The following is a 15,882-nucleotide window of genomic DNA, read 5'->3' as shown; positions in this document are numbered from 1 at the left end:
GTGTGTGTGTGTGTGTGTGTGTGTGTGTATATATATATATATATATATATATATATATATATATATATATATATATATATATATATATATAATGAATTTGAATAATATGTCCTGTAATGAATAATGTGTCTGACAGAATACCTGCGAACGTTATATGGCTACAAATAATGGTATGATGATGATGATGATGATGATGATGATGCTGGCCTGCTGTGATAGACTCAGACGATGTCCTGCTGCCATGGCCTACTGATAAACATTTAAAAATATTTCACTGAATGTTGTAATGAAATGTTTTTTCGATAAATTAAAATTAAAAACAGACAAATACCGAAGGAAAGATTTTATCCTGATAATTGCATTTTCATTTTCAAAATGTCAAAAATTTCAGCCACTATGAGCATTTCCACCCTAATATTATAATCTGCCACTTCATTTCTGTCAGTCCATTTTCACTCTCTCTCCTGTCCCTTTTCTCTGCCCCTTAACAGCTTGTTTTTCGGAATTGCCCATCCTTCCTCTGGATATGTACAGCCCCTCCCCCCCTCTCTTCCTGGTGAACCGTGCCCCCTTCTCTAACCTCCCTTTACTTTCCCCTCCCCTTGCTCCTTCTCACCCCCGCTGGTCTGTAGGAGCCGGGTCTCACAGAAAAGACCAGAAACAAAAAGACTAAAACTGTCTCCCAGGAAGGAGGGAAAAAAAGCACAGTTATCTTGAAAAATGTTGTTCCTGTTTCGTTTCGCCAACAATGCAGAGATAGATTAGGTTCGTAAAACAACTTCCTAAATTCCTGTTACTCTGCGGGGGTGTCAGTTTTTATGTAGTTTTATAACTGTCTGTTGGAAAATAATTTTGGAATTATATGTCCAGACACAAAATGCTCATACCCTTATAATCAGTGAGTGAGACCTTTATTTGCAACTTTCTAGGTACAGTATTATCACCTTACAGTGGATTCAGGCCCCCTTCCTTCCTGAGACGTTGGTTTTTTGATCATTATCTTAATTACTGAACTGCAATTTGCTTGATATTTTGGTGCATCTATGTTTTATTTAGTCAGATTATTTAGTTGTTTTCTATTTTTGGTCCAGTCAGACTTCACTGAATGCCAGGTTGCAAAGTAAATAAGTAAACAGCAAACCCCCCAGTAAAACTCTTTAACTGCAAGCTAATATGCAACACATTTGGGTTCATTTAAATTGTGTGGTTCTATTGGCTGTGCTCAGGAGTTATGAGTCAATTAGTGGTGTTCTGTGTATATGTATGTTGTATTTTACCACCATTATTCTGTGAATCAGTCTGCTTTTATTCAAGTCTACCACCATACTAATAGCAGGTCATCTACCGTTAATGTGATCCTTTGATCTTTTTGGCTGAGGGCAATTGCCCGAGGAGAAACAGGGCTAGTTAGCTAAAAAGTGTCCCAAGAGTTAAGCCTAGCAAATGATATTCAATATTGACTGAGAGAAAATAGTTTTGGTGCCTGAGTCCCTATGAGACACTGTAGTGCAGTGAGATGTACCGAACATAGAGAGGTCCATCAAACATACTGACCTCATCTAGAGTGACATGCATGCTCTGCTTTTCTTTAATACATTCCAATTGTCTAATAACATCTGTTAGATGTTACCTGGCCTGTGTGTCCCTCACCCTGAATAATGAGTTAGCTTCCTGCCATTCTCTCGTCTTGTTCCATGCAGCCTGAAGCAGAACTTATCAAATGTGGTGTTTATCACCACAGAGAGTGGCATTCCTAGGCGGGTCAAAGGAAGGTAGCTCCTTGGTTGACCTCTTTAACGTCAGCTCATCTCTCCGAGGGATTTTCATTTCATCTTCTCAGCTTATACTGCTGGATTGTGTCATACTTTGGTCTGGTTTACAAGGCTTTGGGAGCAATCTGTAGTTACAAGATCCTTGCCTATAGGGTCTATCTGCATTACAATAATATATTGAAATCAGAATAGTACCATTGTATCTAATTTCTGGAATTAAATGTCCATGATAAAAGCACATCTGTGCAGTGCACTGTGGTGTTTAAGTAAATGTGAATAACTCAGTCTCTGTCCTAAATATTTGGCAATGTTTATTGTAATTTTCTCCAAAATGTTTTTTCAAGATTGTTGATAATTTGTCTTGAGAAACATAATAGCTCACAGTCACTGCTATATTCTGTATCTGAAGGATCATCTCATTTATTAATAACATTACTAAACATTTACCGTATCTCCAAAGAATGAATTAAAATGAAATGTGATTCCTTAGAGCAGCCACAATTATCTCCCCTGGTTTACCATTTGAATGATGTAATTGTAATTGATATAATTGCTTTTCTGACCACGGGCAAGCACACTTTCATTCTCTCGAAGGGACTATCATGTGCACTAAGTCTCCTTTTCATTGCAAACTGACTGCTGAAGAACATTCCGCACCTATAAAGATGAAAATGAATCGGCAAACCACATACTCAACAGCATGGCAAGGAACACGCAGGGTCAGAAACCTGCTGTGACTTTCCTGGACGGCACCTTGAATTTTGCTACGGGGTTTATAGCCTTTATAAATTGTCCTATTGTTGTAAACAAACATCTGCTTGTGCAGTTTTGGTGTCTGCTTTGAAACACTATGTTCAATTTTGAATTTTAACTGACTAGAGTCATTTAGAAAACATTCCAGACCTGCTTTTCAATCTGTACAAATTAATTGCTGGTGATGTGTCTGTCTTGTTAAAGGGAAAATATACATTTAAGTGTGATGCTTAGTACTTCAAGTCCCAGTTCCTCCACTCCTCAAAAGCCAATTAGCCTTAACTTGTTAGCCTTGTGTTAGCTTGTTGGAATTTCTCCAATACAAGGTGATTGTGCTTTACATAACTTTAATAATCTGATGGTTGAACAATACATCTTCTTTCCAGTAGGCAGTCCACCAGTTGGTGACCACTGGTAATACAGACATTCCTCTCCTTACAAACTTTCAGACATACGAACGAAGAGTGTAAGGACTGTGAACGAGGACTGTAAGTCCAAATTGTGTTCGTTGGGCTCCCGTTTCCTGTCCGCATCATAATTATTTTTTTTTCTGCGCGGCAGTTCCGCCTTGTATGACTTCTGGCCGCTACTCCCGCCGCGCAGCAGCGTAGCGTGTGTACTCCCAGCATCCTAGTTCTTTGTACTTGTGTATAGCCTTAAAATGATGTTGAACAATGACTTATGAACATTTCAAGTTATGGGCTGTTCGGAACATATCTCATTCGTAAGTAGAGGAGCGTCTGTATATGCAAACACATTTTTAAGGGTACTCATAAAGATAATTGATGAAGGCCAGAAAAACGTATGCAAAACAGAAAAGCGCATTAACCAAACCATGGGGCATTGCAACATTTTTATAGTATCCAATCGAATACTGTCTTCTATTCATCTCCATTACGTATCCTGATGATATCCTTCACCGTGATTTCATTTGAACCACAGTAATCGATGCACGTTGAAGACCTCCATCCTCCTTCTCAATGAAGAAGAAGCTGGCTGCTATGAGAAAATCAGATGGCCAGATAAATTCCTGTCCCAAAGCTTCCAGAGGCACTGTTCTATCGACTTAGGCTCTGAGATTGATTATAGGCAGATTCAGTATTGTGGGGAGTGGTTTCTGATAGATGGTTGACTGTGCAATCCTAGGGTCAAAGCAGTGATTGACAAGTGGCCTTCTTCTTATTGAATACATCAACCGGGTCTTGGTATTCAGAGGTAACAATAAGAACCAGAAAACAATATACTCTCCACACTGGCTGATCACATGTGTGGGGTCAGACTCTTCCTATGCAGTCGTGTCCTTCCTTGAGCATGAGAAACCCGGTTTGTGATAAATCACCAAGGATGACCTAATAAAACCCCAAAACTAGCAGACGCTACGTGACTTTTATCCAAATGGGTTCAGTGTGCAGGAAACTGACCTTCAGGGTGATGGGACTGGTGATCTGAGTTATATAGCCAGTTCCTATTGGTTTACTACTTTTGGCTTTCACTATCATGGGCGATGGAAAATGGGTGACCAGTGGCCTGTACTACGAAGCGGGGTTACTGGCTTAACGGGGTAACTTGTCAGATTTAAGGTAGTCTGGGCAAAATGTAAATGAACGAATATGAGGTCCATTTAAACGGTTCTACCTTAAATCCGACAAGTTACCCCGATAAGCCAGTAACCCCGCTTCGTAGTACAGGCCACAGGACATTCAAGGTTTCACTTGTAGTTTTATGAGCTGAGCTGATTAAGTCAGTTGAGTTGACTAAGGCTATAACAGGCAGAATGATTCTACCACAACAAGTGAACTTCTTGAGTAGATGTGAATGAAAATGTGGTACAGTACTTGCTCCCAGTTTAGAAGTCAGAAACATCTGGCTCATTTATTGAGATTGGCACGCAGGCCTCAAGATGGTCTCCTTGCAGCCTATTGCGGATGTTTGTCTTGACCTGCAAATACAGTAACTGTTAGGCTTTAAAAGTGATACTTGATAGCTTAAAATGGTGATAGTTTAAAGCAGAAAATCCCATTGTGAAACATATTTATTACCCTGTTCATTTTTGCCTGCTTTTCATGTGGTTGATGTGACATATATTCCGACGTGCACTCTCTGTCCGCTGGTGGGAGTGTGCTCACCTGTGTGTGCGCGCACGTGTCTGTGCACACGCATCGGAGCGGAACTCCGCCATGCGAGATACAGAGAGCAGAGGAGAATTGTAAACACACAACCATGTAGAGATGAAAATGACAAGCTGTTGTGTAAATAAGATAAATAACTTAAGGCTATTTAGTTTGTTTAATAAAAGGATGATGCATAGACCTGTTCTATAGGAAAGGTAACCTTAAATGTCTTCTGTTGTGATCTGGCGCTATATAGAAAATAAAATTAACTTGACCTTCAACGGGGGGGATGGGGTGCCGTTGTGGGGGAGAGGCTGCATTCTATGGTGAGATTCATCCGTAGACAGATCTGCTAACTGGGTGTTTGGGAAAGTTCATAGCTGCAAAACGAAATTACAAGCAAAGGGTCATAAACAAGAGAATCCAAAGTCAAAACCAACGCTCAGGCTGTAACTCAAGAGGGAGAGACTGGACTTTGCAGTAAGGTGAGAGTTCCAAGGGTTTAAGTATCCTAGCCAATAGTATAGCACAGTCACACACAACCAGGAATTTACTAATCTATATGAGAGGGATTTCTGGCAATTAAGTGTGAGTGAAACTGAGGGTGTGGTCAATGAGGGTGTGACACTAGGATATTGATTAGTGTTCCCCATTTCTGGCCCTAGACATTTCATAGATTTCCCTGCTCAAACACATCTTAATCAGCTAATTACCAGGTTTAGTGGGTGTTTTTGAACAGGTAAATCTGCAAACTGTTGGATTCTGGCCCTAATGTAGATTCATTTTTTAACTGTCTATGGCAAGAAAGCCCAAAGAACACTTATTAGCCTGGTTCTACTGGGTCGGCTGAGCTCCTTCCTCTTATCATCACTCTGCGGCAACATCCACTGTCACTTCTGGGTGAAACTGGAAATATTCTCAGCAACAGAGGTGGAAATTTCAGATCCAAAAAGTAAAAATCTAGACCATAATTTTTATTCAACCAACCACTCCAGTACTCAGCGACTGTGACTCATTATACTCAGCTGGTTGGAAACCAAAATCATGGTCTGGATTTTTACTTTTTGGACCTGAAATATCCACCTCTGTACATCAAATAGATGCAATCTTTAACTCCCAGAGAGAAAAGAACAGGTGGTGATGATAATGCACACACATTAGAGGAAGTAGATATTATATTCCACCTCTTCCAAGTCAACAAGGGCATCGTCTTTGAGGGGGAGACCTGTCTGAGAAGTGATCAGTTTTAAAACAAGTTCACTTCATCATATTTTGACCTATAATCATCAGAGAAAGCCCAGATGATGTTTTCAAAGAACATATTTTCTGTATTTAAATTTCTGTAATTGATGTTGTAAAAAACTAATTTACATTTAGCTCTCCATTCTGCAGACCTGAAACCCCTGCCAATCATTCCTTTAACCCACCGTTACCTGAGCTGCTTACACTATCTGAGTGTCATCCTCAATCCTGCCTCCTTCCCCCTCAGACATACCCCAGAGATTGAAGACACAGGTCCAGATGGAGGAGAATGACACAGATCCAACGGAACAGGTGCCCTGCACCAACGATTCTGGCCCAGAGGACCACACCCAGGACCATGCAACCCTGAACTACGTGGGGATTGAAGCAGTGCTAGACCAGATGAGACGCAAGGCGATGAAGACTGGCTTCGAGTTCAACATTATGGTTGTAGGTAAGCCCTGTTTGAAAAGGATGCTAATGTTGATTTTATAGCTATTTCAAGGTGTGCAAATATGAATGAATAGTTACAATTCAAGTTCTCAATCACTCATTATATATTATTATAAAAATGTTAAGACATTTCTTTGCAAATGGGTGGAATGTCTATGAAGTAGTTATATAGTATTTAATATACAGTATGAAAAATACTGAAACTAATGTAGTTAAATAAAGTGGAACTAATCATAACCGCAATCAGTACATTTTAAAGCTTGAAAACAGATGTGGGGGTGATGTATTGTTTGCATTTTTTCAACATCGGTTTGGCTGTTTATTGAACCTTTTACTGAAAAAAAATAAATTTAAACAGGGATTACATGTTTAACCAGATTGAATTTACTTTAAATCAACAGGAAGGTTAAGAAATGTGATTTTTTTCCCCAACTCATTTTAAGATTTATGTCAATAATTGTGGCTTTTAGGGATTTTAGTTGTTTTCATTAATTTGGTTGTTTCACTTTTGCACTTTTTACTGGCCTAACAGCTGTCTGATACTCAGCGGTGTTGTATTTTTCTGATGGTATGTCGGCTTAATTTTTTTGTAGTACTTTTTTCCTAGTTTTGTTATTACTGCAAATAAGGGGAACTTAGGAATGTTTAGTCTTGAGTTTCAATTAAAAAAAGCAGATATTTCTGTAATGCATGTCACACAGTGTTCCTGAACAGGCCAAAGTTTCTTTCCCCTTTCAGTTTGCCTCATGTATGTATACATATCATTTATTTGTGTGTTTGATTTGGATTTAACACTGAATTCTTTTTATAAATGAATGGCATAGGAGAGCATTGCATGCAGCTACCCTACTAGTTTTAAGATAGATCGATAGATTGATAGATTGATAGATGTGCAGGCATAAAACAAAACACTTGTATAAATAAAGCCAAACACAGTCACTGGATTTTTACTGCCAGTTTTTCTCTGCTATACAGGGAATGGTGAATAGAAACCGTAACTACGGATGTGACTATCCACAGGGAAACCCCCAGGATTGTGAAATGTTCCCTAGATAGATGAGTGGAGGCAAGATGAGAAATTCCAGTGGATTTTTTTTAAGCTTTTCTTAGAGTGGTGATATTACAAGAAGCGTATGAAAGGGCAGTGCTTTTGTGGATTTTGTCAGTGACACTAAAGGATGTCAGAGCAAAAGAAGTCATTTGCATACCAGTTGATCAGACCTGGTATCCTTGGCCAAGTGTAGATAATATATTGAGCAAGTGTCACACTGTAAATGCAGTGCATACTGGTGTTAAAGTACCTATACTATTGTAAACTGGTTAAATGCTGTACACAAGGGTGACAGTGCATTCCTAATGTACACGTTCACACAGAAAACCCTTTTGTAGTGTTGATAGTGTGTTATCAATGCATCGATGAATGGTTTCTGGAAAAGAAGAGAAGTGTGGCCTGGATATCAGAAAGGGACTTTGAATAAGTAACAGAAAAGGCTGCAGGACATCTGGCTGTTTTTGAATCTCTAGCTTTTCCAGCATGACTAATCAGTCCCTCCCTACACACACATATTTTAAGCTGCAGTTGGCTTGTCTAGGCCACCATCTGCTTCCACACGGAGGACAGAGGACTGCAGTTTTGTTTGTATCGTTACTTTCAATTTGAGCTGCATCGCATAGGCTCATTGTTGCTGTTCTGAAACAAGTTCACAATGCTTGATGCTTCCTGGAGACCATGAAATCTACCAGAATTCTTACATGTTTCTTTAATTGCAAGTTCGGGTTGCCAAAGTGTTTACTAAAACATAGTGAAAATTGTAAATGAAATCTGTATCTTTATTACTTGCATTAATTGATGCAAATGTACAGCAGCATAGGGGAGAATTTGGGATTGGCAGGGGGACACAGCTTCATAATTGTAATATAACGGTCTGTTTTTTGGGTGGATGAATGAAGCCAAATTAAATATGGGGGGCACCCAGGTTCCTATGCCCCTGCTACTGTAGTATCTTTGTACATGCTGGTTAGGTTTTGATCTATTTTCTGGCCTCTCATGGACTTTATTGGCTTATTGATTATGGCGGAACTGGTGTTTCCATGCATTTTATGAGCTACATTAAGACCCTTTCCTGCAATATGGAATTCAATAATATTAATCATAGCTTTCCTCTTTAGGTTTTCTTTATCCTGCTATGCTGTGACATAATGGAGGCTTTGCTCTCTTTCTAACTTTGGCATCATCTTGCGTTATAATGTGATTTTATCAATGATGCTATCCTGATAGTTAAGGCCTCATTGTAAAGCCCCAAGCTGGGCTTCTGCTTCCGCAGGATACAGTAGATGTCAAATCTAAGAACAGAAAAACCTGCATCAATATGCACTTTGTAACTTGTATGTCACTGTAGCATGTTTTTATGCAGACACAGGCCCTAGTAACCTGCGACTGTAGGGGGCAGTTAATGCATCCTGCTTGGGTTTTACATTTTCAGATATGAATTATGTGGCTTTATGTTCTGGAAACATCTAGTATATAATATTTTTCTGCAGTGCAAAATGCCTGCTTTAAACAGCTTCAAACTGCAGAAACGCTGAGGTTCATGAGCCCAGCAGGGATGGCACGAGGAAGTCTTGTGCGATGTGCTGACATGTGACCCAGTTCTTGTTTTAAAACATCAGAGGGCTGCAACAAATAAGAGTGTTGGAATGTATTCATGAAATGTGAAGTATGACAAATTCAAAAATACTAGTGCTTAGTAATGCAACATGTGGGAGGAAAAGCAGATGTAGCTGTCAGATACATTAACAGGATTTTTTTTCCCAGTGCAGTGAAGTCTTATGTCATGTTGCTAGATGAATATGAGCAAACATTTGTACAATTGATGTGCCGCTTGCCTAATGGAAAACTTGAATTATTTAAGATGGTAAAATGTCGGCCGATGACTAAACTTCGTGAAGACAATCTGCCAGGTTCTTCATACTAGCTGCAGCATGTGTGTCACGTCCATTTTTTCCATGCAGGCAGAGTATTCTCTGAAGTCACACCCTTGTGTGAATAAAGAGCAGCCAAACTTCACCTTTATGCCATATCGCCTTACAAGTGACCATATATCGACAGTCATAATGATAAGTCCATCCATCCCAGCCAGTCGCAGAGGAGCCTGGATCTTACCTGGCAACACAGGACAGAAGGCTGGAATATGTGGGGCAGGATGTGAGCATTCATTATTATTAATGTCATTATTAGTATTAGTATTAGTATTAGTATTAGTATTAGTATTAGTATTCCCTGTGATCACATACTGGATAAGGGATTGGATGAGACATGGATTATTATTATTTTTTTTTAAATGATTATTTACTCCTGGACTTCAGTTCAACTACTATATTTTGCAAAATCACCAGCCTTAGTAATGCTTTCATTATTCATTTACACTAGATGGATACCTTATCAACTTTGGGGAAAAGACACAGCTGTGTGTCACCTAGAGAATGATTTGAGGGGGAAAAAAATGTAATTAATTTACCATTTTGACTTTTTACACGTACATTTATGTGTAAATATGCCATTTGAATTGTACATTTGAAAAGTGATGACTATAGGTTATGAGTCACTCCTCTATTACATAATCTTTGCATAGAAGTAACAGATATTATGACATTTTCAGTATCGCTGCAAACATCTATGATCAGAATCCAAAAACCTCTGAGAGTGTGTGCTGTGCGAACAGGAATGCTGCTAAGGAATGGTTCAACTGTTTCACTTTTAGATTGAAGCTTGTTTAAGAAGAACTACTGCTGTCTAGAGCATTTCAGCTTTCAGTATGGAAACTATAAAATATTGCCTCCTCTTATAAAACAAAGTTATTAATGTAAGCACTACGGTTCATTGAGATGTTAATTTCTGCATTCATGAGGAACTGCATTTATGAGGGGGAAAAAAAACATATATGCATTTCTCCGAGCTGAAGTTGTACCTGTGGTGTTTAAGAGTAGCCACGACTAGCCAGTCCACGGAAAAGCTTTTTGACACTTGTTTAGGATGTTTGACTGCTTTAGAGGAATCGAAATCAGAGTCCTTCAGAAATCCACACTTTAATGTGCATCTTGTTGCATGCTTCTGGGGGCTGTCTAATGTGACTCTGTTGTCCATGTTCTGTCTTCAGAATAATTCCAGTGGATTTTTCCTTCTTGCACTGTGTGTGGCTTTTCAATGTTTCACGTAATGAAAAGCAGTGAGGAAAACGAGGCCCTCCTAGTTTCTGCTTGACTGTCATCAGCAAGCAATGGCATTAAAAGAATTTTGTATGGGAACACGCTGCCTACATGTGAATGCTTTTCCTTCATATATAGGAGATCTATATATTATACTGTTAGACTGCTGAAATGAGGTCTGAAGATTAGTGTTGAGAAGCACTTGAAGTCACCATGTATTGTTTTCAGTTTTCGGTTACATATGGACGTACATCTAAAGCAGATGTTGGAACTTCAGTGGTGATCTGACAGTCCCAGGTTTCCTCGTTGCTGGATTTGAATGAAAGTTCACTCTGCCCCGGAGGAATTTCTGTGGAATATGGAGATAGTGGTTCAGCTGTAACCGATACAGGAAATGAATCAGAATGCTGTTATTCGTGAATCACTCCATTCTTAATGAAGCGTAATCCTCCACGTGTTATTATGTCAGACTTTGCAAACTGTTGTATGGGGGCGCTCGGCAAAAGAGGGAAGATTTCTTGATAAAACAAGCTCCTCATACAGGATGGGCAGTGAGAGTCAAAGTAGTGGAACGAAAATGTTACTGCAGCCTCAGCACAGTGGGATTACAGGATGCTGAAGGTTGATTTCCGGGAGCACAGGGGCTTCTGGCAATCAGGTAATCAATGGAGGATCTGGCAGAATTGTGCAGGGAAAAGATCCATGCAAGAGATTTTGAAAATATGAAGAGACCAAGTTTGAACTGGTTTACAGAGATATCTCAATGTAATCAGTTCGGGGTTTGCAATTACATCATTTTTACATCATTGATTACATCATTGATTACATAATGTCTTAAACCTAAAGAGTATTCTGATTCTGCTCTGTATGGCAAGTGCTAGTGGTACTATAGTACTGGCCAGTGGATGTTTCATTTTTAATTGGCTGTGAGTGACAGTTAAACTTTTGTTCTGGGGTTAGAGTCAGGGTGGGGAGTCCTGAATAAGCTGCTCCATATAGTAGTTTATTAGTTATCATATATATTTATGATTTGCATTTAAAGATGCAATATGTTAATTTGTCAGCATATTGTGCTACCATTTTAAAGCAATACAAAATATAAGGTGATCAATAAATTATTTTTAAATGATATGGGTATTGTATATATCATTTAAAAATAATTTATCGATCAGGTTATATTTTGTATTGCTTTAAAATCATTTGTTACTAATGTCCCCGTGAAAATGCATCAAAATATCAAGTCATGCATGGCTGCTTCTTACACACGTCGTACCTCTAGCAGAGTCTAGCCAGAATGTGAAGTTTTGGCAGCAGTATAGTAAGTAAAATAAGTCAAAATAAAAAACACTGACCAGAAATCAAGGCATGATGGTGCATTGCCATGGTGCATTGTAAAGTGCGCGCGGCCGCAGCCTGACCGTGTGTGAATGTTTTTAAATAGCCACTAAATAAAAATATTATAATTCCCCAAAACCAAAAAGAAAGGCAAATTTTTTTTATCTATTGTAAATGTGGTAACGCTTTCTGAAACTATATTTCCAGCAGCTAGTCCTCCACGACCAAAACTGGTAAATCTATTAGTCAACTAGTGACCCCTAATCACCACTGAGACCACAACTGCAGAATCCTATCTTTGAATCTTTTAATCATTAAACCTGTTTTCTATGTCTTTCATCACGGTGACTTTTTGCTCATTTTCAGACTAACAGAGGATGCAGAAACAAAACTAAGCAGTCACAGGAATCTCATAGCAAGTACATACATACATCCATACATATATTTATTTCCTGTCAGCTTATCTGGGTTAAGGTTTCAGGTTTAATCGAAATAATGATTGCTTTTAGAGAAATTTGCTTAAAATAACCTGACTGAAATATGTGATGTTTGATTGTAATAGTAGCACAGTAATATCTATCAGTGGTGCTGACGTTCTCTTTCTCATTGGTATCCTTCTCCTCATACTGTACATGCCATCTGTTGCTTAGCAATGCTGTTGTTGGTTTGACAGCCATCCAAAGAAGACCATTCCTCAGGCAGAACCGTACTGACACTCGGACACCCAGTACCAGGCTAAAATCAGCCACCAGCTAGCTGCTAATATGTCGAGTAATTAGCCGTTATTGAATTGCCAATTGTATATGTTATAATGCTGAATATGGTGAGTTTTATTATTATAAATTATAATAATGCGCCTCTCAAAAACGAAAACACATTTTTGTTTCATTTATCAAAATCAAAAGGCTGGTACTCAGCCTGAAAAGATTTTTGTGTAAAATTCATTAAAATTTAAGAGTCCCATTTGAATTGATGTTTGTGTGGTCCTAATATAACTGAAGCACAGGAAACAATCAAGACCAGGAGGTTTACATCATATCCATCTGATGCTTTCATTTTCATCAATGGACTAGATTCATTAAGCTGAAGAACATTAATTACAGTCTGTTACTTTTCTCTTGCTTGGCTTTTCTCCTTTTATTTCTGCTTTAATGTGGGGTGGGTGATTCAAAGAGGAAATCGAACTAGCTTTAATAGTGTCACATGGGAATGTTTTCCTGATTTAGAACAGCAATAGCCTGAAATGCAATCTTGAAATGCAAGAACATCATCTCTTCAGCGTTATTGGCACCTGCTGTCTACACTGTGGTTTTGTATGGTTTCATGAGTGGAGAATACTGTGGCAGAGGCTAGTGATCATACTCTCCAGCGTGACACATGGCATCCTGGCACCTGCTAACTCTACTGATTGACCTCGTGGTTTTCTTACCTGAAGCAAAATGCCTTTTAAATGCTATGATAGTGCTAATTAAATTGTATGTGTACTACGTTTGTCATAAACATAGGAAGTGAACCCCATGAATGTTCTTTTGCATGGCAAACTATTTGCCATGTTGGTGATTCATTTTAAAATTTAAGGAATTATCTCCAGAATTAAAATTACTACTTTAATAGTAGAGCACAGTTAAATCTTTTAAGTAGCAATGTACATGAATGCACTTATATATGTATGTATGTATGTATGTATGTATGTATGTGTGTATGTATGTATGTATGTATGTGTGTATGTATGTATATGTGTGTGTATGTATGTATGTATGTATGTATGTATGTGTGTATGTATGTATGTGTGTATGTATGTATGTGTGTATACACTCCATCCTATTGTGACCTATGTTCTGAAATTAATAACAGCATCTTTATCTGAATCTTAATACTCAAATCATAAAATAATCTTTTATGAGATTAAAAGTGCAAATACTAAAACAAGGCATCTGTTGATTGAATTATTCAGTGCCTTTCTAGGTCTGTCCTCCTAAAGCTTCTCCCCTTAATGTCATATTTGTGAAAACTTAATAGAACAGTGATTTGCAGTGATACTGACTGAAAAATTGCTTTCTTCAGCTGAAATTACATGTGCAAATCTGCTGTTGGTCATATGATCAGCTGTGAATAGTTACCCATTTATAGCTGTGACATAAAGAGAGCCTCTCTAGTGGTTTCTGCTTTATTCAGTTCCTTTCAGTGTAAGCATTACTGAATCAAATCAGTGTATGAGTTACTGAATCAAAATGAATTAAAATTACTGTTCCCACTCTACCGCTTTAACACTTTAAATAGAAACACATTGCATGCACAGAAATACATATGTACAGTCAAAACAGAATAACTCTGCCGGTGATTCGCTCCGGTTTAGTTCTGCCAAGGAGGTTCTTCATCATTTTTTTTTAATGTGCAAAAGCCCTTTATAATAAATCCATGAAAATACAATTAAAGTGAACTGGGGACTGGGTTGCCCGTAGCGACAAATTGTTTGATAAATTCAATGTGACCATTGCAATTATACTTGGACAAAAACTTATTAAAATTTCATTGATTCGGGAAAAAAAAGAACCTCACAATAAATTTCACATGTATCATCATGAAGAAGTGGCCCTAGACCCTGGGGATAAGTGGGTAGAAGATGGATGGATGGATGGATTATCGTGAAGAACTGAATGAATGAACAATAGTTTATTAGATTCATCAATTACGTAAAGAATAACACTGTAACCAGTGAATGTCTACAAAGCAATGATTTTCTTATATTTAAAATGTACAATGCGGGGATGATATGCAGTACAGTGCTCCAAGATAGTCTTGTGACACTTGCTTAATTCGATAATAATGTTGCCAATTTATTGGTTTCATAACAAAAGTCCATTGACAAGCAGTGTTTAACGTATCAGCACATATCCTCCACACAGACATTTCCTTAACATTAAGTGTCTCCATATTTTTGGCTAACAGTTATGTTCTTGCCATTTTATTATTAATTGCTATTGTGGTCATTGGCTCCCCAAGGGATTCTAAACATAAATGTTTGGTGCTTTTTTATCATTTCAAAGGTGCTACTAATTACAAAGCACCCAGTGATGCTTGTCAATAAACTTTTTAACTCAGAACAACTCTTTTAGAACTATAATTTTGGTTTCAGTATATTAGTACTTGAAATTTTTGCAAACAAATTAAGTGATGATTTTTGATATAAAACCAATAAATTTGCAATATTTTTACAAGCAAGCATCCCAAGATTTTCTGTCAGTACTGTGCAATGTGTGTGTGTGTGTGTGTGTCAGCGGGTATACCTTACCTTATGGGGACACAATGTCCCCACAACATGAGTTTTTTTTCCCTTATGGGGACCAGTTTCCTTGTATTTTGCTTGGTTACTTATGGTTATGGTTAGGGCTGGGTAGGGGTTAAGGTTATCATAGTTAGCATTAGCATTTTTCCCATAGAAATGAATGAGAGGTCCCCATAAAGATATGTTTACTCGACATGTGCGTGTGTGTGTGTGTGTGTGTGTGTGTGTGTATGAACAGTTCATGAGGAGTGGCTCGAAAATTTGCCAGTTGTATGCTGTTTGCATAGTTGGTAAAGGTTCTTTTTAACAGTTCTGTGTAGCAGAACTTCATTGTGCTTTTCAGTACATTGTGTATGTGATGTTTTACCTCTTCTGATAATTTACACCAATAACAAACCTCTGTTTTATACCTTAACATATGGGCTGGAATAACTTGATAAAGTTACAGATGGGAAAATAGTTTTGGATGATTTAGGAATCATTGTTTAATGCCTCAGATTTTTCCATATATTCATAAGAAACTGAAGAATGTTCATAGAGACTATTTTTACGTACCGATTTGTCAGATCACTTGCCTGCGCAACTCTGGCCCTGTATCTGCTTGCCTTTGCTGGTCTTCTGTTTGTGTGATTGTCAGTTGCCAGGTGAATATATCTACTTCATTTGTTTACCAAGCATGCTTGCTAAATCAGATGTCTGCACTACACAATCTGTACCTAGAGGA

General features: G+C 38.2%; 1 protein-coding gene across 2 annotated transcripts in view; it reads left to right on the top strand.

Annotated features, from left to right (window-relative positions):
* LOC111850859 (neuronal-specific septin-3-like) overlaps positions 1-15,882 on the top strand; it is a 34,273-nt gene that overhangs the window by 5,315 nt on the left and 13,076 nt on the right. For both annotated transcript variants that reach the window (XM_023825179.2, XM_023825178.2), the window contains exon 2: positions 6,126-6,332. In XM_023825179.2, the coding sequence (XP_023680947.1) occupies positions 6,158-6,332 (175 nt within the window). In that variant the 5' untranslated portion in view covers positions 6,126-6,157. The remainder of the gene's footprint in view (positions 1-6,125; positions 6,333-15,882) is intronic.

Source organism: Paramormyrops kingsleyae, chromosome 5, assembly GCF_048594095.1.
Source record: "Paramormyrops kingsleyae isolate MSU_618 chromosome 5, PKINGS_0.4, whole genome shotgun sequence".
NCBI lineage: Eukaryota > Metazoa > Chordata > Actinopteri > Osteoglossiformes > Mormyridae > Paramormyrops > Paramormyrops kingsleyae.
The sequence above is the reverse complement of the archived record's forward strand: the minus strand, read 5'-3'. Positions and strand labels throughout refer to the sequence as shown.